The sequence below is a fragment of the Rhinolophus hipposideros genome, assembly GCF_964194185.1.
Source record: "Rhinolophus hipposideros genome assembly, chromosome: 5".
NCBI classification, from domain to species: Eukaryota; Metazoa; Chordata; class Mammalia; order Chiroptera; family Rhinolophidae; genus Rhinolophus; species Rhinolophus hipposideros.
Window position 1 is genome coordinate 28,754,596 of NC_138051.1, and position 26,363 is coordinate 28,780,958.

At 43.0% G+C, this 26,363-nt stretch overlaps 1 protein-coding gene across 16 annotated transcripts; it reads left to right on the forward strand.

Moving 5' to 3' along the window:
* Positions 1 to 2,806: 2,806 nt before the first annotated feature.
* On the forward strand, positions 2,807 to 26,065 carry LOC308497774 (uncharacterized protein C14orf93). Of its 16 annotated transcripts, none has more exons than XM_081048830.1 (8): positions 2,807 to 2,881; positions 13,471 to 13,815; positions 14,028 to 14,345; positions 16,466 to 16,786; positions 20,806 to 20,867; positions 21,097 to 21,200; positions 22,421 to 22,533; positions 22,808 to 26,065. In XM_081048830.1, the coding sequence occupies exons 3-8, from the start codon at positions 14,187 to 14,189 to the stop codon at positions 23,225 to 23,227; spliced, it is 1,179 nt and encodes a 392-aa protein (XP_080904956.1). In that variant the 5' UTR covers positions 2,807 to 2,881; positions 13,471 to 13,815; positions 14,028 to 14,186; the 3' UTR covers positions 23,228 to 26,065. The 16 variants fall into 16 exon arrangements, with proteins under 16 accessions (XP_080904956.1, XP_080904960.1, XP_080904965.1 ...); XM_081048839.1 differs by adding an exon at positions 8,521 to 11,491 and having other exon boundaries at positions 2,831 to 2,881; positions 13,580 to 14,345; XM_081048833.1 differs by adding an exon at positions 14,516 to 14,572 and having other exon boundaries at positions 2,845 to 2,881; positions 13,521 to 14,345.
* Positions 26,066 to 26,363: the final 298 nt, after the last annotated feature.

A 26,363-nucleotide genomic window follows, 5' to 3' on the forward strand; every position in this document is an offset into this window, starting at 1 on the left:
ATCAACAAGTCATCTGTAAATATTAACATCTGAAATCTAAAATGTTTTAGAGTTCAAATTTATAACTTTTTTTTAGGTAAAAACGGTGCGTTTTCTCCCTATTCTAATTACCTAATAGCACAAAAATGCTTTACTCAAACTTTCTACCAAAGATTTTCCATTGACCATCGGGGAAATAAAAGAAACTTAAAAAGAAATGGCTTTTCCAACTTAATTCTGACATTTGTGGAAATGGACTTAAAATTAAAAATATATTCCAGGGGACGTCGTATGGGGGTTATGAACATTCTATTGATCAACAGAGGGAAGAGAGCTTGTCTTTCATGGACTCAGAACAAGAGAGCAAAAGATGATAAGATAGCAACGCATTGCGGATTCAATTTAGCCTGAGACTAATGAATGCTCAAGAGCACCGGTTCTGGAGGCAGAGGATCTGGATTCAAATTCTGACTTCATCATTTAATGAGCTCAGTTGCCTTGAGGTAAGTCACCTCCCCTCTCTGATCTCAGCTTTCTCATCAATAAAACAGGCAGTATAATAATACTTATCTCATAGAATTGAATAAATAAAATAGAGTGCCGAGCATCAAGTAAATCCTCAAACATGTTGATTATAATAATTGTTAACAATTCTGTTTTCCCTTCATTCTAACAATTTTGAAAATAATCACTGGTATCACTTGTACACTTGAGGATATGAGATGTCCTATCAAAATGTTTGATATTACTATCAAAAGTTAATATTTACCTAGTGATTTCCTCTCTGGCTTGTATTATTTTAAAAAATTAATGGAAAACATGGGAAAGGAAACAGAAAGTCTATAACCCTTAAGAATATAAACACTATCACCTCATTTTCATGTAACAGGGAAAGCTGTTGCCTGGGTTGCCTGCCACATAAGATAGGGTGCTGCTAGCATGAAAACAACACTAGAGGCCAACAGGCCTTTCTGCTGAGAACCAGATCCTATTAAGAATGTCCTGGACTTGGAGAACCAACAAGTGTATGTAGGAGGCCTGACTGTCCGCCAGTGTTGAAATGTGAGGGCTGAATAAAATAGCTGGCTGGAGTTTCAAGTCTGCCACCTGTTAGCTATGAGAACTTGTAGTGAGCTCTCTCTGATTCTGTCTCTTGTAAAATGGGGATGCCAATAATCTGCCTGTTTAACACTGATACAGTCAAATTATCTAATTTTATTTCCTTCATTTATCATATTCAATTTTGTCCAATTATCCTGGTAATGTCCACTATAGGTGTTTTTTTTCTGACCCAGATTCAATTAAGGATCCTATTTTGCATTTAGTTGTTATGTCTCTTTATTGTCCTTTAATTTGGAACTGTCACCTTCGTTACAATAATATTTGGGAAGTGTTCAGGCCATCTGTCTTGTGGAATGTTGTAAGGATGAAATCAGGTAACATTATTTGTAAAAGCTGGGCTGTTGAGCCAGTGAGGCATAGTGATTAAGAGCTTGGACTACGGAGCTAGATTTTCTGAGTTCAAATCCCAGGTTTCTCTCTTATTAGCTGTGTAAACTTAGTCAAAGTATTATGTCTCTCTGTGCTTTAATCTCATCTACAAAATGGGAATAATAGTACCTATCCACTACTGCGGAGATTAAATAAGTAAAGATATGCAAAGAGTTCACAACAATCCCTGCAAAGTAAATGCTCATCAACTGTTAGTTATTGTAGAAGACAAATCCTTGTTGTGGGATCTGAATTTCAAACTCAGTATCTTAGCTAGAAAAAAAATTCACTCATTTAATTATAAATGACTTTTCTCCCTACTGTTTACTAAATGTCTACAATTATGCCACTGCTGCAGTAAGAATGAGAAAAAAAAAACATTCTGAATGGAAAAAGAAGTTTAAGATAGGATCTCCGATCTCAAACAGCTTACTAGTGTGAAATTACTAAAATATACGCAATAATGAAAGTAGAGTTAAGTGCTGCTACCCTGAGTAAGTATGAAGTTCATGCTGATAGAAGAGAGAAGGCAGTGGTCCTTGTTGACTGAAAAGCTGAAGAATGAATAAAAACTGACTAGTCAGAGAAGAGACAGGCATTATTCCAGGCAGGGGAGATCACTTGAGCAAAGGAATGATACTGGGGTGAAAAGGTGAAGGCAGGGGGAAGGGACAGGGGCGTGGGACCAGATTACGGTGCCGGTGGTGGGGGACTTAAAATCCAGGTACAAGCAACAGGGTCTTCGTGCAGGAGGTATAGGGGAGCCATTTTAGGTTCTTGAGAATGTAGTTTTAGCCCAACAGAGAAAAACTGGGGACTCAGGCTGAGCAAAAATCATGTCAAAAGTGTAGGACTACTTTGTCTTTCACCTGAAGGATGGTACATACTTGTATGAATGTTCATCTAAAGGTGGGAGTGTTAAGCAATTGACAGGACTCAGAGACATTCCATCGGGAAATCCTGAGCTCGGCCCCACACACCAAGTCCTTGTTGCTTAATCGCAGTCTAGAATTTTATTGATTAGTTAACCAAATTTAGCGAATTGTCAAAAGGGGCTGGTTCACTGGATCGATATTTATACTGGTGATGAGCACCTCGTTGTACTGAGAAAAAATGATGGGAAAGGTGAGAAAGTGAAAGGAAGGTGAGCGAGGTGGGGAAGTGGGTACTTGAGAGCGGGGCTGCCAGGATCCTGGTGGGAAGGAGTGGGGGTCGGGGGTCGGGCGGCCCTCAGGGGGCCCCCAGGGGCCCGCGCCTCGGGCGCCGCGCGTGTGCTCGCGGGCGGGGCGCCCCACGGCCGCCAGTGGCCAATCCGAGCGGGCGTCCGGGGAGGGGCGGGGCTTGCCGGCTCGGGCTCCGCGAGTCCTCCTTTTTGCACACACACGAATACAAAGAGCCATACGACCTTCGGGTATCCTTTTTCCATTTTTTTCCCCTCCTTAATCTTGTGTGTGTGTTCAAAATTTTTAAAAATAGAGATCTGTGGCAGTGCTGGGGTGAGGAAACTGTTGCTAAGAGGAATTTGCGCTTTCCCCCATTTCTTTTTCTCTCTGTCTTCCTCTTTCTTTTTCCTGGTCAAGGTTTTAAATATACCAAGAAGTTGAGAAGCAGGATGGCCGTGTACAACTGTTTCCAGCCAAATTTATAGAGATTTTTTTTCTTTTTGCTATCACATTATAAGATCTGGTAAATTTTTATGGTCGAGGGATTTAAAAATTTTAGCCGCTTGGGAAGTATAGATTCTTTTTTTAAGCGGGCTGAAGGGATACTGTAAATTTCTGCCACTGGCAACGTCGAAAGAAGCGGAGATTTAAGACTCCCTCACAAAGCTGTTTGCGTGCGTTTTACACACCCTCACCCAGAACCAAAACCAAGTGGCTTGAATGTGGCAATTGTCCAAGGCCAATAGGTTAAAATGTTTTGTCTATTATAATTGTGACACTCATTTCCCTGGGGAGGGGGGGGTCAAAACCCTTTTTACAGTGTGTCTTACACACATTTTCATGAGAAGAGTGTGTGTGTGTGTGTGTGTGTGTGTGTGTGTGTGTGTGTTTCATGAAGCAAATTCGTAAAGATTTATCATGGGGTTTTGTGCTTTGTGTATATGTACAGTATGTGTATATGTGCCATATCAGATTTTGTTTTCAAAAGTGATTACCTTTGATTTTATGTGTGCAAAGTAGCCCCTAGGATGTGAATTTATTTCTGTTGTATTCCCAAATGTGATCATAACAGGGTTTTGTGTGCAAATTCCACTTTAGAGGAAAACCTATACTTGGCATACTCAGGCACTTTCATTCTGTGAGCATTTTCTGCTCCTCTTCTAAAAGATCAGATTGGTGAAAAATTAATTGCCAAGGAGTATACAGTCCATGTGGAAATGAGGGTAGGCAATTTATTGAATCTGTGGTTCAAAGCCTTTTTTAGAGACTGTTTCAGCCTAAGTGGTTTTGCTTTTTATTGTCTCTCGTTCTTAAATGTACAGCTGTGTATATTTTGGCCTTTATGTGTGGTTTGGTTAGTGTGTTCACGAAGCAAGTTCTCTTGGCTTTTTGACAAAATTGTCGTTTATAGGTTGGGATTTGTTTGAAAAGCTCCACAGCTGGCTAAGTATCAGGAAAATAATCCAGTTAAATCCTATTCTCAAAACTGTTCATGGTGGTCAATGGTGAGAGGGAGGGGCCGGAGGAGGCGAAGGCAAATAATAAATAGGGATAAGAAATGCATTTTTGTAATGAAAAACCTTCTGCGCGTGTCTCAGCGTTACAGTGTAAAGTATATGAATTAGAGGACAAGGGTAGAGCAGAGCCTCCAGTTGTAAGAGCTGTACTCACTTCCTTCTGTGAGAGAACCACTGTCTCCTATTAGGAGTCAGACAGAAAATATATTTAAATCTGTGTTCGCCGATTGGAGTGAAAACATTGAAGCATGTAAGGGTTGAGGGAGAAACTGGAATGTCACAGTGTAGTAGCAACCAGGAGATGAGAAAAGGATCTATTGTCGAGTTCAAATTTAATTACAACAAAACCTGTTCACGATGATGGTAATACATTTCCATTCTTCACCTAGCGTCCTAGTTTTCAAGCAGTATTTGAGATACCTAAATAATACTGCGATGAAATTACTTATACAGATCTTGAAGTCCATTATAATGAAAGTGGCCCTGTGTGGGTCCTCTGCGTTTCTTGCTTAGCCTGAATGTGTTTTTACTTCCTAACAATGTAAATCAGATCAGTGCTTAAATACTGTCTCAAATGTGGATCATTCCACAAATTAAGACCTGAGCATATCTTTGAAATCGAGTCAGATTCTAGTGTCAGGAATTTTTTAATGGGGTGATGATAGCAGTGTTAGGAATTTTTAATGTTTTACCCTTTATAATTCTTTCCCACATCACCGCAGGTCATCACATGCACTTTTTGCCTCACCTTTTAGCTTCTTAGAAAAGAACTCTGTCTAGAGTGGAACACAACCCAAGCCCCTGACATCCTAAGCTATTTGATTTTTATTCGGATACGAGGCTCATATCCAATGTCCTTGGTTAGAGTTTTCTTTCTGTGTAAGAAACAAGAATTCCTCCCACGAATGTATCGTTGGTTTGGACTTCCTACCAAAGCAAAACAAAGCTAAATTTCGTTGATTTTGCCTGGGGATCCGCGAGGCCCCCAGAAATGAAAAAACTTCTTTGAACTATGGGGAACTGCCACTTTGCTAGTGATACTTGAAAGATCTGTAACGAAGGCTAGCGGGAACGAAAAGCCTTTCGCCATCAAAAGTAGGAAACCGATGTGTGGCCACTGTATTTATAATCGTGTACACGCAACTTTGTCAAGAGCAGAGAACAAAAGCGAGTAAACACAACAACAACAACAGAAAAGTTAAAAGATGGCGCCTGACGGCCTTGAAAAAGCCTCGTAGTCGTATCCCTCCCTGAGGAGGCCCCTCCCCTCCCTGCCTCGTTGAGTGACTGTGTATTGCAGCCAATAGCGTCCCTGGATCTGCTCCCTCTTCCCCCCTATAGTCTAACCGCCACGATGACGGGGAGCCAGAGGAAAAGTGGGGCGGTGCCTCCCCGCGTGCGCGCGCTGGCGGGGTACACGGGCAGACGCCGCTGTCTCTTGGCCGACTGAGCGCTGGAGTCCGTGTTGCTGAGTCAGCCGGCTCGGCTGCGCGGGGCACACGCGGTGGAACACCCACCCATGGGGCTGCCAGAGCGGGACGGCCGCGGAAACTCCCGCGCCGTCCTCAGCCCGAGTCTGCAGAGGTCTAGTGGTCACGTAGTCTACCCACTAGTGACCCAACGGGTCCCTGACCGCGTCTTGGGTCGCTCGGCTGACCGCCACTCCCTCCGAAATCATCCCTTTCCCCGGGACTCCCAGGGCATGGTCTACGATTGGGTCCAGGGGTGGGTCGTTCTTTCCCCGTGGCCTGGGAGGCAATACCCGAGCTCGGTTCCCCCGGCCTCGCTGCGGTCGTCCTGCCTGTAGCGGAATCACACCGTCTTCGGAAATGGCTCTGCTGTCCCTGGTGCCCACCTTGTCATCTTTGGCTAATATTTAATCAACTAACATTTACCGAAGGCTTTCTGGGCACATGATAAAGTATTAGGAGCTAGTTTTTAAATTTTCAAATTCTCCAGAAATGCGGGGAGAATCCTTTAAGGCATGTCGGGCACATTTATAGGAAAAGCTTAAATCAGAAATTTTTATTTTACCAAGTTGCATTTTAGCAAATGAAGACAAAGACTGCTACACTGGGTTAAAAACTCTTGTACCACACTATACAAGTATAGTTGGATTTTTTTGAATAAGGTGGTATCCTTTTTATACTACCTCATTCTGCTCTCTGGGTCTGCATCTATCTTTTTTACCCCTAATAATGAGATCTTAGATTTTCTATGCAGATCATTAGATTGCCAGTCTTTCAGAATGTAGGAAAATAGTACTTTATATTTGCTTACCTGCTCTTGTGTGATAAAGAGCTCATATCTGATACAGGTTTTGAGAGGGCCTTTTAACACAGTGAGCTATTTTGCACCTTCAAATGAAGCAGGGTTGACCATACCAAGAGCTTTAAGTGGCCATTTTCCTTTTTTGTTTCTTAAAATGAAGATTATGGTATGAATTGCTATGCTTTCAGTAATCACATTTAAGGAAGTTCATTGTTAGCATGACCCTGAATGAGTCAAGGGTTCATTATAAAAACATACCTCATCTGATTGATACCATATCATCAGATCTCTTAAATAGTGAGAAAACTTATTTTTCATAATTTGGAGGTGAACTCAGTCATGCAGAAAATCCAGACTCAGAATGGGTAGAAAGCAAGCAAGGGAGCTGCCAAGAGTTTGATACATTTAGTTCTAACAGAAATACATGTGACTGGGAGGAAAGGGACAGTTAAGATTATGGACTCACCCTGAACTGTCTAAAGAAGATGAGCTTTCTTTATCTAAATATTTGTGAAGAAAATATCAAAATTATTGAAAAGTACATTTTGTAGGCTTCCTTTCACCTGTATTAGACCAGTACTGAAATGAACCCCAAACACATATTTTATGCAAACTTAAGTTTGATTGCTGCTGTAACTTTGTGTTGGCAACTAACTCATCGTAAGACTGAAGATCTTTTCCTGAACACTCAAGTCTAAAAACTGATAGCATTTTGCCAAAGGCATGTGTATTATTCTATGGTGGTCAATCTTAGTTTATTCCTTTTTTTTTTTCTTGAACAAAAATGTGAACTCGGTTTTTAAAATAAATTAGCAATCTGGAAATTGGCAAAAGGTGACAGTATCAATGTTTAATTATGTTATAGATACTGCCTGGTTAATGTCCTACAGTTAACCATTGCCTTGCCAAACATTCCATGGATTTCTTCATGGGTTATTGAATTAAAGTTATACATTTTGAGAAGTGAGACATAAGAATAAAGTTTAGGCATGTTAATAATGTGACAGGGTTAAATGGGCTTGAGAACCTTAAGGTACTGATGGAAAAAAGCAAGGATAATTATGTTAGGTCTGGAGTGTTATGAAAGAACTGAACAGGTTGTAACAACAGATAGTGGAGCAATGCCCATAATAAAGTTCTATTAACAATTGGAATTATTTGCACTGAGGAAAATCTATCTCCAAAGTAAAAAGAATGTTTCTATAGTATACAACGTTGTCTTCCTCTCTCCACCTCAACAAATCTTTGCCCCTGCATACATGTTTTCTTCCTTGAAGTCTCAGGGAAGAGCTCGCCTTCCTTCTCACATTGGGAGGATCCTTGTTAGAAGAAAACTTAAATCCTTTTCTAATATTTTAATTCTTTAGTTTTTCAGGGGTCTTTGTCTTTCTGATTATATGTCTTTCTGACTATATTTTAATATACTGAAGCTCTAGAGCCCCTTCTGACTTCTTTCCTATTTTCTCTCCTTCATAACTGAACTCTAGAAAACTTGACTTCGTCTCTTGCTTCTATTTTCTCTCCATCAATTCCTCTTTTATCTGCTGCATAGTTTTACTTTCACTACCAAAAAAAAAGAAAACTCTCTAGTCATCGCCAATGATCATCACAGACAGATCTTTTTTCATCTTTTTAAACCATTCTCCTGCACTTGTCACCATTGATTAGATCCACTTTCTTGACATTCTCTCTCCTTTGGCTTTTTTTTTTTTTTATTAAATTTATTGGGGTGACAATTGTTAGTAAATGTACATAGATTTCAGGTGTACAATTCTGTATTACATCGTCTATAAATCCCATTGTGTGTTCACCACCCAGAGTCAGTTCTCCTTCCATCACCATATATTTGATCCCCTTTACCCTCATCACCCACCCCCCACCCCCTTACCCTCTGGTAACCACTAAATTATTGTCTGTGTCTATGAGTTTTTCTTTCTCATTTGTTTGTCTTGTTCTTTTTGGTTTATATACCACATATCAGTGAAATCATAGGGTTCTCTGCTTTGTCTGTCTGACTTATTTCACTTAGCATTATACTCTCAAGATCCATCCATGTTGTCACAAATGCTCCTATATCATCTTTCCTTAACGCCGAATAGTATTCCATTGTGTATATATACCACAACTTCTTTATCCATTCGTCTATCGAAGGACATTTTGGTTGTTTCCATGTCTTGGCCACCGTAAACAAAGCTGCAATGAACATTGGCGTACACGTGTCTCTATAGAGAAATGCTTTTATATTTTTGGGGTAGATACCCAGGAGAGCGATTGCTGGGTCATATGGTAATTCTATTCGTAATTTCTTGAGGAACCTCCACACTGCCTTCCATAGCGGCTGCACCAGTCTGCATTCCCACCAACAGTGTATGAGAGTTCCTTTTTCTCCACAGCCTCTCCAACACTTGTTACTATTTGTCTTATTGATGAAAGCCATTCTGACTGGGGTGAGGTGATATCTCATTGTGGTTTTCATTTGCATTTCTCTGATGATTAGCGATGTTGAGCATTTTTTCATATGTCTATTTGCCATTTGTATATCCTCTTTGGAGAAATGTCTCTTCAGGTCCTCTGTCCATTTTTCAATTGGGTTGTTTGTTTTTTTGTTGTTGAGTTTCATGAGTTCCTTGTATATTTTGGATATTAGCCCCTTATCAGAGGCACTGTTTGCAAAAATCTTCTCCCATTCAGTTGGTTGCTCTCCTTTGGCTTTTAAAACTGTTTTTCTCCCACCTCACATTCTTCTCTTTTAATGAAGCCCCTTCCGTGGACTGGCTTGAAGTGCTGTCCTTGGCCTTTGCATTTTGCACTTTATATTTATCCCTTGGTGAACTCATTCCCTCTCTCAGTTTCAACTACAACCCTCCTGCTAAAGATTCCAAATCTGCATTCCAGCTCTGACCTTCCTTTTGGTTTTGTTTTTCAGCCTTAATCAGAATGTTTTTCACTATATTCCATCTAAAGAACTTGCCATCAGTTGAAATTTAGTATGTTAAACAAATACCTATCTTCTCTAACATGCTCCTTTCAACTTCCTCATTTCTATCATTACATTAGTGGTACCATCTTCTGACCCTCAGGTTTATAATTTTGAAGTTGTCTTTAATATCTCTATCCCCCATATTTATTAAGTAAAGAAATATATTATCAGTTCTTCCTTCAGGATGTTGAGCCTTTATACCCACAGCCCTCATCTCATCAACTCACTCCTGGATTACTTAACCAGTCTCCTAATCTCTTACCTGTTGTTCCACTTTTAGGTCTCTAAAAGGGGTTAGCAAACTACAGCCCATAGGCTAAATCTGGCCTGCCACCTGTTTTTGTATGGCCCATAAGCTAAGAATGATTTTTATATTTTTTAATGTAAATATTAAATGTAATATTTTGTGATATTTTCATGTCTGTAAATAGTTTTATTGGAACAGCCATGCTCATTTGTTTATGTATGGTCCATGGCTGCTTTGTATTACAATGGCAGAGTTGAGTAGTTGTGACAGAAACAACAGGGCCTGCAAACCCTGAATTGTTTACTGTCTGGTCCTTTACAGAAAAAGGTTTGCCAACCCCTAAGAGTTTCCTTAACTTGGTTTTCAAAGTGGTTTGAAACTTGGTGTCCTTACCTTTCCATATAAGCCCCTTTGATCTCCCCTTTCACATGTACCCTGTTAATTCCTGTAATGTTTGATTTTTGTCTCATTTGTCATGTTTTCTTACCATCCTACAGTTCATTCTATACATTGCTCAAGGCTCAATCGGAAGTTTTCCTTCTGTAAGAACTCTTTCTCATATGATTTCATTCTGTTGATATTTCCTTGTTTTTAACTAACCGCTCTGGAAGTTTTTAGTCTGTACCATATTTTTAGGCACTCGTGTATATTTTGTTTTGTTCTTTAGACATTCCTATTTTCACATAGACTGTAAGCTCCTTGCATATAGGGACTTTGTCTTCCCTTCCTTTGAGTACTTAGAGGTGACGGTCCATTGTAGTGACTCATTTTTTAGCATGGCATTATGTATAGAGAATTTTTAGAAACACTTTTTTTTAACTTGTTCACCTTTTGTACTGAGGATATATGTAGCTCATGAAATTAGTGTTTTGTTTTGTTTTTAATCACTATCCAGCATTTAAGTTATCTCATTAGTAAAATTATAATGTAAAATATTCCTTTATTACCTGCTGACCCAATTTCTTTTCTTGTACTTTCATTTCAATGGCTTAGAGTTTACTGGGAAACTATAGCAGGAAGCAGGGCAATTAAGTCAGCAATAATATTTATAGGAGCCAAAAAAGAGTTATTCGAATTCCCATTGTGCTACAGTGCACTGTACTTAATTCAAGAAAACACCTATTTGTTGCCTTGAATGTGACATTCTAAAATGGGCATAGTATGTTAATGCACAAAGTAGAAAAGCAGGAAGAAATTGAGGAACAAAGAAAATTCACAATAGAATTTTATATTTAGCATTAAAAACTAGCAGAGTTGAGTATTATTCTTAGTCCAAAGCCAGGTTGTGATACATTGCAAATACTCTGTTTTCTTAATTACCTTTCTAATTTGTATCACAAGGTTTTGTACCTATAAATGTATCTTTGTAGACTTGAATTTATTGTTTCTTAGAAATTTGACACTAAATTTAGGGGTAAATCCCCCAAATTTCATTTCAAGCCGTCGCATTATTTTTAAAGATTAGGAACTCAAGATGGGTGTCCAGGATGGGAACACAAAGGTTTCAGGAATAATCATAATGTAGTGGAGAGATAACCATGTGCCAGCATTCTGTAGATGTCTTACATTTATTACCTATAATCTTAACAAAAACACCTGGGCTCAGAAAGGTGAGTAATTTGCTGGAGTTCACACAACTCCTAGGTGGTGCAGCCGGAGGAGAAACCTCACCCCCCCCTCTGCCGGAGGAGAAACCTTCCCCCTCCCCCTATTTTTTTTTTTTTACTTCCAGTTCAGTGCTGTTTTGGAAAGATGACCTACCTAGAAAAGACCCTGTGAGGGGATGGTAAGGGCTGGAGGCAGGCACCATGCAGGCAGCGGTAAAGGCCTCTTGCAAGAAAGAGTAAGTTTTGCTTTGTTTTCCTTTGTTTTAAAGAGGGCACAGTTCAGAGTGGCCCAGATGGGGGATCCAACTGGCAACTTTGGTGTTTTTAGCACCACGCTCTAACCAACTGAGCTAACAGGCCATCCAATAGTAAGTTTTGAGGGCAAGAGTGTAGCAGTCATCAGTTTGGTACCAGAAAATGCCCCACCCAGTGTCTCAACCTGATGCATCTTAATTTCTAATTTTACAAATACTGAACCCAACTGGCAAGCATTTGTATGTTATCGTCTGCATAACTTTCTTTTTCTCACAACACTCATGTTTCAGATTAAACTCTGCATGATTGTTGCTTAAAAAGATTAAAAACCCTGCAGGAGCAGTATAGGCCCTTATTTATGAAGGAAAAGGATATATAAATGATTCATTCATAAATTGACATAGGAATCACTTAGTGCTTTCCTTTAACCTTTAGTTTTAATTTGGCTTTAACCTTTAGTTTTAGGTTTAGTCGTGCCTTCCAGTGACTCTAATGACAGAGAAGCTGTAAATGGATTTGAGTTAAAATCTTGCAAGAAGTGAATATCTGGCACAATAAAGCATTTCTCGATATAAAGGGTGGAAAGAGCAAATTAAAGACTATTCTTTAATAACCAAATGTAATGAAAATGCAATGTCAGATTTACATTTTAGTACCTTAGAGGCACTGATATTGCCTGTTTCTGAAATGAGATTGCTGATTCAAAAAAAAAAAACAACACAAAAAAACCCCAAAATCTCAATATACAGAAAATTTTCTTCACCTCCTCTTCTCCTTTTAATTGTGATATTATAATTTACAGGGTAAGATAGAAATGTATCTCTCGAGGAAATTGTAAACATACTTAAGATTTTGTCACTTAGGGAGCTTCAGGCAGAAGGATTCTTTTTTCTGTAATCAAGTATCATTTAGAAAATGACAGTATGAAGTTCCTTGGAGTGTTCTCAGTGGTACAAATCAACCTTCCCACGCCTTTTCTCTCTCTCTCTCTCTCTCCTGGAGTAGTTTAGTTGCTTAACTACAGTGATTCAAAAGAGAGGCAGTTTGGTTTATCATTGATATTCTGGTTTCTCCTTTTATATGGGCTGGTCTTGTGGGCAGAGTGGCAGCACTTAGCTATTCAGTCATTCCTGTTGAGCTCTGACTCTCCGTTAAGGAGCACGGGAGGTGGAGATGAGGGGCCCCCGGGATGATCTGTCTGGCCAATGGGCTGGAGGATTCAGAACAGCTAGTTTCCTTTGCAAAGGTGCAGACCCAGGTGCATAGCTGTGCAGCCCTGGGTTATTGCAGCTCAAGTCTCTGATCCTGCTTTTCCCTTCATTTCCCTACCCCATCTCCAAAGCGTTAATGATAGAATGGTGTGAAGTTGGTGACGTTGAGGGCTGCCGTGATTGGTGTATTTATCTAGGAGTCTTACTCTGAAGGTATATGTCTAAAAATGACAGAGATGATAGAATCATGATTCTTTAAGTCAAACACAACAAAAAGTGGTATCAGTTCAAAAAAGAAATAAACCCTCGGTTGAAAATAGATAACTGGACTCTGCTGTCTTTTTCTGACCTTGAAAAAGATATATAACTTCTCTGCATGGCTTTTCTCTGGACGTGGTGTAATAGGTGTTTCTTAGGGCCGCCCTCTGGATGAAATAACCTACATGAAGTGTTCTGAGCTCCTTAAGGAATGATGCCAAAGCAATAAAATGCAATACTGTTATCAGAGCAAAGATAGTGAGGGGGAGAAGACAGAGCTACATTTTCTTCCTTAATCTTCTGATCTCTCCAGATCCCAGTGGGTCCTTTTGAGTCCCCTCTCTGTTCCTGAGGTTGGAATGGTAGGGGGTTCTATGCTTGGGTGCAGGAAGAGTGCCTTCTACCGTCTGACACTGTGTTCATCGGGAAGGCTTTTGTAGACACCACCCTTTCAGTAAGGGGTGAATATGACACCCAGTGTTTTGTGCTAGGGGAGCACAGGCCCTGCAGACAGAAGAAGGCATCTGTCTCTCTCCTGCAGGCCGAGGAGAGGCCGCCATGGACTGCGTACTCCTTCACGGCTTGCCTGCTCCTCCACAGAACGCACCTCCTGGTGCCCAGGCCCCTGTGATCACCCTCCATGAGAAAGACAAGTGAATCCAAAGAGGCCAGTGCTTCCTACCGGGCTTGGGAAGTCCAGTCACCTGGAGACACCGTTTGAAGCAGTCCCGCAGTGTGAGCGTGCCGGTGCCTGCTTTCGTCAGCCATGTCCTTCAGTGCCACCATTCTCTTCTCCCCTCCCAGTGGCAGTGAAGCCAGATGCTGCTGCTGCGCCTGTAAGAGCGAGACTGGTGGGGTCAGCACAGGCTCCCAGGGCGGGAATCCCCCTCCCGGCACGCCCATCACCGTGACGGGACATGGCCTGGCTGTTCAGAGTTCAGAGCAGCTCCTGCATATTATCTACCAGCGGGTGGATAAGGCAGTGGGTCTGGCTGAGGCTGCTCTGGGTCTCGCCAGAGCCAACAACGAATTGTTAAAACGTCTCCAGGAGGAAGTAGGTGAGCTGAGGCAAGGGCAACTGTCCACCCCTGATGAAGATGGGGACAGCCGGGCACATGGTTCCCCACCCGAGGAGCCTGGGCCTCTCAAAGAGAGTCCTGGAGAAGCCTGCAAGGCTGTGTCTGCCGTGGAAGAGGAGTGTGACAGCATGGGCAGTGGTGTGCAAGTGGTGATCGAGGAGCTGCGGCAGCTGGGAGCAGCCTCAGCGATGGGGCCTGGGCCTTTGGCCTTCCCAGCCCCTCAGAGAGATGGGCGGCTCCCCGGCTGTGCCCTGGCGGCCAGCGAGGGGGCCCCAATGCTCAACCCCGTGAGTATGGCTGCAGAGCAGGACATGAGTGATTTTGCTCCTTACTGCTTTCCTAGCCTTTCTCTTTCTCTATTTTTTTTATTTTTTAATTTTTTTGCCATCCTTAAGCCATTCTTATGGTTGTATTTGTGATAAAACAGAACAGTACCAAGTTTCCTTTGCCTTCACAGATAGTCCGCACTCCTGTCTTCCTGAACCATGGTCTCTTTGGCAGGAGGGCATTTCTGGTGTGTATGGTGATGGCGGTGTCCTTCCCTCCCTCTCGGTTGCTGTGTGGCACCTTCTCCTCCACAGCTGTTTCAGCTGCTCCATGCGCTCTGCCTCTCCTGGCCAGAATGCCCGCCGTGCACAGACGGCTCATTCATATTTTATCACGGGCCCTCTGCCTGCCAAGAGGAATTCAGTACAGAGCGATGGGAATGAGAGGGGAGAGAGGCAGAGGTGGGGAGAGAGATAGAGAGAAGGAGAAAGTGAGAGGGAAAGCACAAAGATAGTAGAAGACAGGGTAAGGAGGGAAAGAGGCAGGTGGAAATGAAGGGTTGAGGAAGGAGAAAAAGGGAAAAAAGGAGCATAGAAGAAGGTAAATATAAATGTGGAAAGAGAGAGTCTGAGGTAGGTGGGAGGAAGGTAGAGGAAAGGAAATAAAATGAGGAAAAGAAATGGGCAACTGAGAGTTAACAGTAAGAGAACAACATGTAGGGAGGAGGGTGGCAAGCAAGCATATTTGTGAGCAGGAAAAGACATAGAAGTACATCGTGCTATTTCAGTTTCTTTATTGCTCAGGGCCACATGAGCAGGCAGATCCTGGCTGGGTAGAGTAGAAACTGCAGAATGTCACACATGGAAGTATGAAAAGGAGATGGAGCAACTACAGAGATCACAGAGATGGGGAAATAACAGATTTGTTGCCACTTGAGAGACAGTGGGAGGTCTGTCAACTGCCTCCACCAGGTTCTTCCTCCGCTCTCTCCCTTTTCCTCCCCCCACAACAAGGTGTAGACACCCACTGAAGAGTAGAAGAGCAGAACACACAGGGTGGATGGGAGGATGCAAATTGCAGTCCATCTGCTGGATCTGAGAAAGGAATGTGTGAACTCCCCTGTCCCCTTCCAGTATCACCCTGGAACCCGTCACTGCTCCCGGAAGGCCTAGCTACGTGGGTGGATTATGGCCACTACTGCTCTCCCCAGTCTGTGCCTGGCCAGGACTATCAGTGGTTTGGGGCTGCTAAAGGAGGAATTGGGAAGGTGCGAGGCAGCAGGAGGCAGTGCCCGGAGCTGTAGTTCTTTCAGGCAGGGAAGGCTTCCAAGCCGACAGGATCAGGATGGAATTAGATTTCCCAGCGCGGAAAGCAGCTCACAGGTCTATAAATCTCAGCCTCCTCCCCCACTTCTTTCTGTGTTCCCCCCCAACACACACACACACTTTTCACTGTTTTGTTTTCTTGGCTGCAGAAATCCCCCCTCCTTTCTTGTTCCTTTTCTCTCCCTCCCTCCTTCTTTTCCCTGCCTTGTCTGTCCTTGAGCGAGGGCACAGGCAGGCAAGTAGATGGCAGGGCAGTGACAGTCGGTTATGGCCAGGACAGGATCAAGGTGAAGACACAGACTAGCCCCGCAAAGGGAATGTGGGTGGGTGGGGGAGTAAGTGTAACCTCTCTAGAGATTTCTGACTGTATCTCTTCCTTTGCTTCCATTTTTCTCTGATGTCTCCTCTTTATTATTGTTACCAATTTTATTTTCTTGCTCCTTCTCTTGCTTGGTTTTCCTTTCTTCTCATCACTTCCTCCCCCATCCCTTTTAGACAAAACACTTACCTAGCTACAGTTCTTATATCCAAGAGCAAATCATAAATGACCCCTCGCAAATAGTGTCAGAAACATGCCTTATCCTTGTAATCAGTCCTATGGTAACCATCCAACATGAGCGGCCCTGTACACACAGAAATATTTGCCCAACACTCTCATAGGAGTTCCAGAGAAACAAGCCATTGACTGTGAAAGACTGTGCTAGGTTCCCCTCTGCTTTCCACTCTCTGTTCATTATCCTTGGCCAAAGATTGATGGTTGACCAGGTTCCCCTAAGCCTGGCTGGCTAATAGGCTATTTTTTTTTATGTTCTTAGCTGGTGGATGATTATGTGGCCTCTGAGGGTGCAGTACAGCGGGTGCTGGTCCCTGCTTATGCCAAGCAGCTCTCACCAGCCACACAACTGGCTATCCAGCGGGCAACCTCAGAGACAGGGCCAGAAAATGGAACCAAGCTGCCACTGCCCCGCCCCGAGGACATGCTCAGTGCTGCTGCTGCGCTGGAAGGTGCCTTGGAAGAGTCAGGCCCTGGGGGAACTGGGGAGCTGAGACACGCTCTAGGGTTTACTGCTTCCCCATGCAGGACCAAAGGGAGTGGGCAGAAGAACTCCAGGCGCAAGCGGGATCTGGTACTCTCTGTGAGTGAGCTCAATTTCTATGAATTTTTCTTCAGTCTGGAAAGATAAGTGAAGAGGGAAGTGTGGGTTGATTTTAAGCTTTCCATATTGAATGAATGGTATTGTGAATCTTACTGGAGTGGGAGGGGCAAGAAGGAGATTGTTCCCTAGCTCTAGGGATGGGCAGTCCCCCTGCTATCAATGGAACTTTTTGGGGGTTTTTCCAGATAGGTTGATACCTTCCATTTAAGAGGAGGGCATTGTATCACATCTCCCAAAGGTCTAATAATTCTCTTGGGAAGATCTTTAAGCGACTGGGCAGTTTGACCACCGAAGGGTAGCACTGGAAACTGCCTGCAAATTACTGGTGTTTAGGGTAAGTGACAAGGGGCCCCTTGGGCAGAAAGGCCAGGGTGTCCTGAGGTAGTACCAAACCCCAAAGATGCATAGGGCCACTAGACACTTAGCTCAGTTATAAAAGTTTGTGGATTTCAGTGAGTCTAAGAGCTCTTGGCAGGGAAGGTACAGGCCTGCACCGGTTCTGTCTGGAGCCTTGGTGTGGCTTAAGCCCTAGGAACATTGCTAAACATCCTACAGTGCACGGGAAAGCCCCTATAGTTATTGGCCTAAAATGTCAGTAGTGCCAGTGAGAAACCCTGTTCTCAGGTGACCACAGTCCTTGTGACAACTCTGTGACCCCAAAACATCTTTCTGATATCCATTGGGATGTTCTTTAGCCATACAATGTTCAGCTTTCCATTCTCTGGATGATGGCTGATGATATAACTTGAGAGTTCTTGTTAGGAGTGGTCACCACTCAAATCCAACTGAAATCTTCCACAGTATATTGCCCATTTCTTCTAGCCTTAGCAAAGGTTGAAAATATTTATACTTCATTTATTTATATTCTTTCTTTTTCCTTTTTCTAAGAGATCCTACTCTTACTCTCCCTTTCATTTGGTTTGTTTTTACATTGAGTGATTCTTTTCTCCCAAGGAAGAAGACACCATTTATAATCAGTATCAACTGGTTTCTAACCCTCATTTCAAATTTTGGTTATATTCAAGGGTATCTCACTTATAAAGAGCAGGGAATGGGTTTAGTTTCTTTGCCATGAATTTCTGGCCCAAGAGGTCCATTCTTGCTGCCAGTGATAAAAATGGAGGCATTTACCTAGAAAAGAATTTCAAGGGATTTCCTAAAACTTCATAGTGTTTAAACTTAAATTATGAATAAATGTGTGATAATTTTAATTTGTATAAAATTAGGATTTTTTGATCCCTCCCATTCCTCTCCTGCCTACTGCCTCCAATAAGAGGTCTAGTGTTCCGGCCTGGCTTCTTCCTTCCCTGTGGAGAGCTTGGTGGAACTGCAGGCCTTCTGGGAGGACAGTGTGCTCACTCAAATACTTGAGGGGCAGCTGGATGGCTCAGTTGGTTAGAGCCCGAGCTCTGAACAACAGGGTTGCCAGTTCGATTCCCACATGGGCCAGTGAGCTGCGCCCTCCACAACTAGACTGAAGACAATGAGCTGCTGCTGCTGAGCTTCCGGAGGGGCAGCCGGATGGCTCAGTTAGTTATAGCGCGAGCTCTCAACAACAAGGTTGTTGGTTCAATTCCCGCATGGGATGGTGGGCTGTGCCCTTTTAACTAAAGATTGAAAACAGCAACTGGACTTGGAGCTGGGCTGCGCCCTCCACAACCAAATTGAAGGACAACGACCTGGTGCTGATGGGCCCTGGAGAAACACACTGTTCCCCAATAAAATTTTTTTAAAAAGTACTTGAAAAGTATCTAGGATACCAGTCATAGGATCTAGTGTGCCCATCACAGAGGAAGAGGAAGGTTTAAAATGTTCTTGTGCCAGACTGGGTTTAGAGGGAGAGGGATAGTTGAAGCTCATCACTATTCCACCTTTAGGTCTGGGGAGGAATCAGAGAGGCATCTCTCCAGCCTGCTGAGGCTGCTGTGGATTGCTGCTAGGGATCCAAAAGGACCAAACCAGAACTCTTAATTCCTTGGAATGCTGCAGATCCCAGCCACCCCTTGGGGAAATATATTTATTTTTAGCTCACTCAGAAGGTAGATGAGCCTGCAGCCTTTACAGTCTTAACACTTATTATTGTCTAGAGTATTTTCCCTTTCCACTTCAAGCCTGGTTTGATTTTTATCAGCTCATCTCTTCCAAGCCACTTGAATTTGAAGCTATGCAACGCCTTTTTTTTTCTTTTGCAACTCCTTCAAATTCTTTCTGAAACATTCACACATCCCCGTGATTCCTTAAGTTTGGATTTCTAATAGACAAAATAACGAATATAAAGCTAGTATAATAGTCTTTTTTTATAGAGTGGGGACCCTAGCCATGAAGAGTTAACAGTAATTTCCTAAATTGATATGGTCAGTCAGCTATAGAAGCAGAAGGGTAAAATGGGACATTTCTGAATGTGACGCTGAAGTCTTGAGATCAGGATATCAACTTGGGACTGGGTAACTTCCATTGACTGCGGGAGCTTGGGATGAAAAAACAATCAGAAACAATAGAATTAAATTTAATAGGAAGAAATGTTAAATCCTGCATTTTTTTTTAAAGTTGCAGAATAGTAGAGATAGTAATCCATGTGAAAAATGAACTCGAGTTGCTTACAGGCTCACTATGAATGAACCCTGTGACACTGTGAGTAGGGATGGGGTTGCTAAGAAAGGTAATACCAGCTTGGGTTTCATTCCTGGAAGTGTAGAGTTCCACTCAGGAAAGTAATGCTCCTCTTGGCCAGACCTCAATTGATGAGTTAGATTCCATTCCAGGTGCCACGTTGTAAGAGGGACACTGGCAAACCAGAGAGCCTCATAGCTTCATGAGGAGTCTATCTGGGAACTCTGTCATGAGGAATGGCTGAAGGCCATGTGGCTATTTAGACTGGATAAGAGAAGACTTTGCTGGTACATGAAAGCTGTCTTTAAATATTTCAGGTGCTGTTATGAGCAAAACAGTAAGTTTTTGGAACAACTACGGCAGAGCTTTTTAACTACTGTACATATTCAACAGTAGAATAAGCTGACTCAAAAACTCATGAGAACCCATCATTAAAGGTGTATAAGCAAAGTTGAAAGACAGCTTGTTTAATGATGTGAAAGGGAGGTTGGACAATAGCATCTCCAAGGTCCTTTCGATTTCACATTTCTGCTATTTTAGGTTTGTGTTTTTCAGACCATGGGATTTGTGTTATTGTACAAAGGGATATACCTGGGGCATTTTCATGGGTCATCAATTTTACTAAAAGATTTTGGAAGATTTATTTTAATAGATTTTGACACTGTCTTCTTGGGTACCCCTTAATATTCTGACATATAGAGGAAATAGGCAACTTTAAGCCAACTAAGGCTTCACTCTTCAGGATATTTGAGCTTAACCACAAAAGGAGAATGAGTATTTGATGGAAGGGGCAGGAGTCAGTTATTTGTTTGTTTGTTTGTTTGTTTATTTTTATTAGTTTCAGGTGTACAAAACAATGTAATAGTTAGACATTTACACCTCTCACAAAGTGATAACCCCTTGTCCCCAATCTACTATCCCTTTGACATTGTATATAGTTGTGACAATTCCTGGAAGACATTTTTATATTAAAAGAAATACAGATATACCGTGAAGAAATTTTTAAAATTTGCAAGAGTAGGGGGCTTTAAGAAATGTCCACTTGTAGTAGTCCTGGTACATATTCGCTCTCCCCTTGCTATTGGGAGTATGTTTGTGGAAATGTTTGAGACCTTCTACTCTAGTGATCATATTCCCCAGGAGCAGTAGTAAAACTAGGGATGATCTTGGAGTCTTCACACAGATTAAATGAAAAGGGGAGAAAAACGCTCCATTAGCAATGCTAAGTTGGATAGGCTCTCTGGCTAAGAAAGGGCATTGACAGAAATGGTACCCAGACTATGGGAAAGATTCAGGCCGAGAACCCCATAGGGATAATACCTGGGGACCAGAGGAGGGTTTCATCATATCCATTCCTGGCTTGATTCTGTGTTTGTTTTTCCCCCTAGAAATTGGTCCACAATGTGCATAACCACATCACCAATGACAAGAGATTCAATGGGTCTGAAAGGTATGATCCTCTTGAGAGAAGAGATACAAGGTACTTTGCCAAGGAGAGGGAGGTAGAGGGAGCTGCTCTAATATAACAATGAGGCTAAGGCTTTGATCACACCATTGCCCCTTGTATCCTACCTTAGGCCATGGAGAAATTTATACAAGTTCATTAGTGCTGGGAATCTCTTATCTGTCTAGTTTTTAAAATGCTGACCGCCTTATATATTCTCTTCTCTTTGTGGCAGTATCAAGTCCTCTTGGAATATTTCAGTCGTGAAGTTCCTTCTGGAAAAGCTCAAACAGGAGCTGGTGACCAGTCCCCACAATTACACTGATAAGGAGCTGAAAGGTGAGAAAAACTGAGTTAACTCCCATCTCATCATCTCTACACCCTGTTTCCTGTCAGAGGAGAAGAGGCATAATGGAGATGATTTGCGTAATAGTGGATTAAAAAAAAATTTTTTTTGGCAATTCTTCTCACCTACAATATTCATAGGATTATCCTTAATTGCCTTTTTATTCCCTTACTCAATCTGAAATCAAAATGGGAGAAAGAGGGCTAGAACACCATCATGCATGATGTTTATGCAGGGCCTGAATCTTAGGTGTTATGAAAAGGAGATCAGAATCCAAGCCTGCCCTTTTGTCCCTAAGTATTACATCCTGGGTTTTCTACTTTCCTTGCTCTTCTGTTATTTATCTGTAGCTAACCCTGAAGCACTAAGAAAGCTAACGCGGAAGAGAGCCATGGTCATGATTCGTAGAGGTGGCAGACTTGACCCATCTGAGTCAGGAGGGCTCCTAGGAGTCCTCACTGGTTGTGTTAACCACAAAACAGACCAACCAAGGGATGAGAAGCAAGTTGCTTAATACTCCTGGCAAATCAGGCACAGAACCACAATGGGCCCGGCAGGTCTGTCCACCCCCAGTCCAGGGAGTACCACCACCTCACACGGGACCCTGTCAGACCCAGTCCTGGGCAGAGACCTGACGCCTCTCCCCTATCCGTGGGAATGCTGCTACCTCTGTCAGGCAGGGCAGCAGTCCCTAGGCTCACGGGCTGGAGCCCCGCATCCCTGTCTACGGCCTGTCACCATCAGCGTGGCCTTGTGAGGCTCAGGTTCGTGCTCTGTTGTTAATGACCAGGGACTGTCACTGTGGATGCCAAAATGGCATAACTGAGATAAGTGAATAAGTGACAAAACCAACGTTTTACCAAAAAAAAAAACACAAAACACCAGAAAGCTTCCACTGAAAAGCACTTGTAATCTGCTATCAGTAAAGTAGAACTGGGGGTAAGTTTAATTGGGGGGGAAAAGGGAGGAAGTCACAGAAGCACTGGCATTATCTTTTCCTAGTGGGAAATATGGGAAGAGTTAGTGTTGGAGATGGAAGTGGCCAGGGAGAGCTAAACCAAAGACAAGTGAATAGATGCTGATGGGTGATGGGTATTCCAAGGAAACCCATCATCTAAATAGTGATTCTCACCCTCCCATGAAGTAGTATTAGGGCAGAACAAAGGGCTGAGGACCACTGCTCTTTGTTCCCTCCCTTCTCCCTTCCCACCAGGAGCCTGTGTAGCCTACTTCCTTACTAAGAGGCGCGAGTACCGCAACTCCCTGAACCCCTTTAAAGGCCTGAAGGAAAAAGAGGACAAGAAACTTCGAAGTCGCAGATACCGGGTAGGTTTCTAGGCCTTCCTTTCAAGATGCTAAACTAAACCCTAATAAGTCACCATGGCAAAGGCCAGAGGTCGTGGCATCTGAGAAGAGTTGAGAGCCAGGACTATAGTAGGCAGATAGAGGAGGAGGGTAAGCCAGTTCTAAGATTTGACTTCGGGGTTGGGTTCTCTCAGGCATGAATTTTACACAGCCTTCCTTTCATCCAAACCCTCTCCCCAAACCTAATCCATAGTGTGTTTCTCTTCCTAATCTCTGTCCTGTGCTCCTACCATAGCTTTTTGCCAACCGATCCAGTATCATGAGGCATTTCGGACCTGAGGACCAGCGCCTGTGGAAGGATGTGACAGAAGAGCTGATGTCAGATGAAGAGGACAGTCTTAATGAACCAGGTGTCTGGGTGGCCCGGCCTCCCCGTTTCCGGGCCCAGCGCCTCACAGAGCTCTGCTACCACCTGGATGCCAACTCTAAGCATGGCACTAAAGCCAACCGTGTGTATGGGCCTCCCTCAGACCGATTACCATCTGCTGAGGCCCAGCTCCTTCCACCAGAACTTTATAATCCTAATTTCCAAGAAGAGGAAGATGAGGGAGGTGATGAGAATGGACCTGTCTCCCCATCTTTTGACCAGCCCCACAAAACCTGCTGTCCTGACTTGAACTCATTCATTGAAATCAAGGTGGAAAAGGATGAGTGAAATCTATAACCATTAGTGACTCTGGCTTCTGCCACTCCCCATGTCCCAGGAATGGGTGGCTATGGGGCTTCCCAGAATAATGAGATGTCCTCGCAGTCTGAGAAAGCAAGTCTGCCTCTCTTCTTAACACAGTCCCTATTGGAAGTGAAAGCTGGAAGCTCTGGTGGGATAAAAAGACTTATCTGGAAAGGGGATCCCCCCCCCCCAACACACCCATTGTGAATGGCAAGCCAGAAAATGCTTGTTTCTAAGCACAAACAGTGCCTCGGAAGAGCCTGGGATGAGAAAAGGAGGAGGATGGGTCTAAGAAACATGAGGCCTTCTTGACATATGCCTGGGTCTCTGAGTTTTGTTTTTTGTTTGTTTGTTTGTTTTTTCAGGTTTCACGCAAAGCTCTGGGGAAGCAGCCCTGGTTGTACTTTCTGCTTTTCAGTGACTTGCTCTGCAGTAGCAGCCGCTCTAAACCAGTCCAGGGTAATACTGCCACCTGGTGGGCGGTTTCAGCCATGGGCTTGCTCCTGAGCAGAATAGGGGCTCCATCTCTGTTTGGGAATTAGGGTTTAGATGTAATAGGTATTGTTTATTGAATTATATAAAGCAGACTTTATTATTACCATCCTACACTTGAGGAAAGTAAGGCTTAAAGAGTTCTCATGTGTCACTGGCACCTGCTCTGTGACTGTGTGAGCAAGTATACAGGGCTTTGTAGCTAATTTTTAGTCCTATCAGCCAAGCTGTATTTTAAGGAAGGGGTGATGTGTGTGGGTGGGTGCGCGTGCACACACACACATACACACACACTAGCATACAAAACGTGTGCATTTTGGATAGATTGAGAAGTAAAAATGGATTTCTATTCAGTCATTCATATAACAAACACTGATTGCTTACTAGGTGTAAGGCTTCTCAGAGTGGTGTTTTAAACTGTTTCCTGAAAGATGGGGAGGAATTAACCAGAAGGAAAGGGGAGGTCAGGACAGTGTTCCAAACATAGGCAACAGAAAGTACTAGAGAGCACAGACAAGGTGCAATTTTACTGCATAACAGTTTTGGGAGGGGATGCTTAGAGAAGAGGCTGGAGAGGTAGAGGCCTTGTAAAATATCTTAAAGAGTATAGACTTCAGTTCAAGGGCAATGAGAAATCACTGAAACGTTTTAACGAGGGAAACAAGATGATCAGTTTTGTGTTTTAGACGAATCACTTGACCTCAGGGTATGAGATGGTTTGGAGGGAGAAAGCCTCCACAGCGAGACTTTTGTAGTGGTTCAGGAGAGAAAAGATGGTGGCCTGACAGACACAGTGGTGATGAAAGGAGTGCAAATATGAAAGATATTTACAAAGCAAAATTGATAGGACTTGGTTAGATTTGAGGTTAAGGGAGAACATAAGGCTGATGTTCACGTTTGTGGCTTAATCAGCGAAGTGGTTAATGGTACCATGTACTCAGGGAATGATGGAGGAGCCAGTTTTGGGAGGCAGGGAAGGTGAGGTCAGTATAGGGTGTTGCATGCCTTTGAGACAACCAAGTGGAGATGCTAGTAGTCAGCTGAATTTTTTAAGTCCATGAAAGTCTGGGCCAGAGACACAGATTTGGGAGTCATCTGTATATACGCATATATAGTAGACCTTAAAGTCTTGGGGATGGAAAATAGGGCCTTTGAAGCTCCTGGCTCCAGTTCAGACTATGGACTGGTTACCCCAAGGTCATGAGCACTACTGCAGCATGCTTTCAGTAGACGCTTCTCTCCCCTTCAGTCGTGTCCACTTCATGATTCCCCGAAAACACAGTTGTTGATCCCAACTGTGCTCATTGTGCCAATTCCTGGATGGATGGGCCTCCTTTAATAGTTTCTCATCTTTTCATAAGGTTTACTCTCCCTTCCTCACCTCAAAGGAGCAAAGCTTCCAAATATTAGAGGCTGTGTGGACATTTTGGATGTAAATAATTGGAAGGAAGAATCCACGTCTCCTTCTCCAACTGGAGACAGCAAAGGAGGGAGAGCCTTATGGTGAATTCTGAAGATGTCACTCATAAAAGTTCTGGATACAATCTGATAGCTCACCGGTTACTATTACTAATGCTTTCAGTCCTCCCTGCTTCCAGTCTGATACTAAACTCTCCTCTGGATCAGAGAAAAGCTGTAGGCCTGACAGGGAAACAGAGAGGCTGATTCTCAGGAGAGATGAGGCTAGGGAAACAATGCAGCTAGGACAAAGAAGCCAAATAGTTCGTGCCAAATTAATTTCCCAAAGGATATTAACGTCCTTTCCTTCCCCATTCCCTAAGACTACACTAAGATTATAAAGGTGTTCAAAATGTTGAGATGAAAATAATATGCATGATTTGTTTGCATATAATTTTCATACTCATTTACTCATCTAAATACAAAGGAGTCATTTACCTTCTCCATTTTACTTCCTCCGTCCCTTGCCCCTTATGTGCTGGCTTGGGCAAAATCAGTTGGCTGGTATTTAGTTAGGTATGTTCAACTTCAGCCTCGGTTTCTTCTTTTCCTTATCCTTGGTCCTTCCAGTATGGCCAATATTAGCCTCTTTTCTTTTTCCACGCTGGTCATTTTCACTAGCTATCTCATCTAAATGACATTTCTTTTCTTCCTCTTAATACTTCTCTTTATCACCAATCTCCTGTGGGCCAACCAAGGGAGAGGTTAGCCCTAAAACCAGGCCTTCTATCCCCAGTTATCTGAAATATTTGCTAAAAATCTCATTTTCCAACACCAGGGGGTGTCTATCCCTCTACCTGTCCTAACCTGAAGGTAGAGATTAGTCCCAAACCTTGTCCTCCTTTTACAGACAGTAAAGCTCCTTCCCTCCCTAAATAGAGCTTTGAGTTCAGAAAGTGGTGTCTTTTTGTTGCAATTTATCTCTCATTCTCTCTGGACTTGCACAAATTTGTCTTTTTCTTAGTCTATTCACCCTTCGGTCTCAGCACCACCCTCGATCCCCTTTGCTCCGGCTCTCCCTTTCGCTGTCTTCCACCACCTCTCCATAAGGACTTCCCCGCCTTTCTGGACTCTACGCACGCGGCATTAAAACTCTATGTATCTACCTTTTTTCTTCCTCTTTGTGGATCTCTCCCTGTCTCACTACTTCTGCGTTAGTCTCTCTCCATCT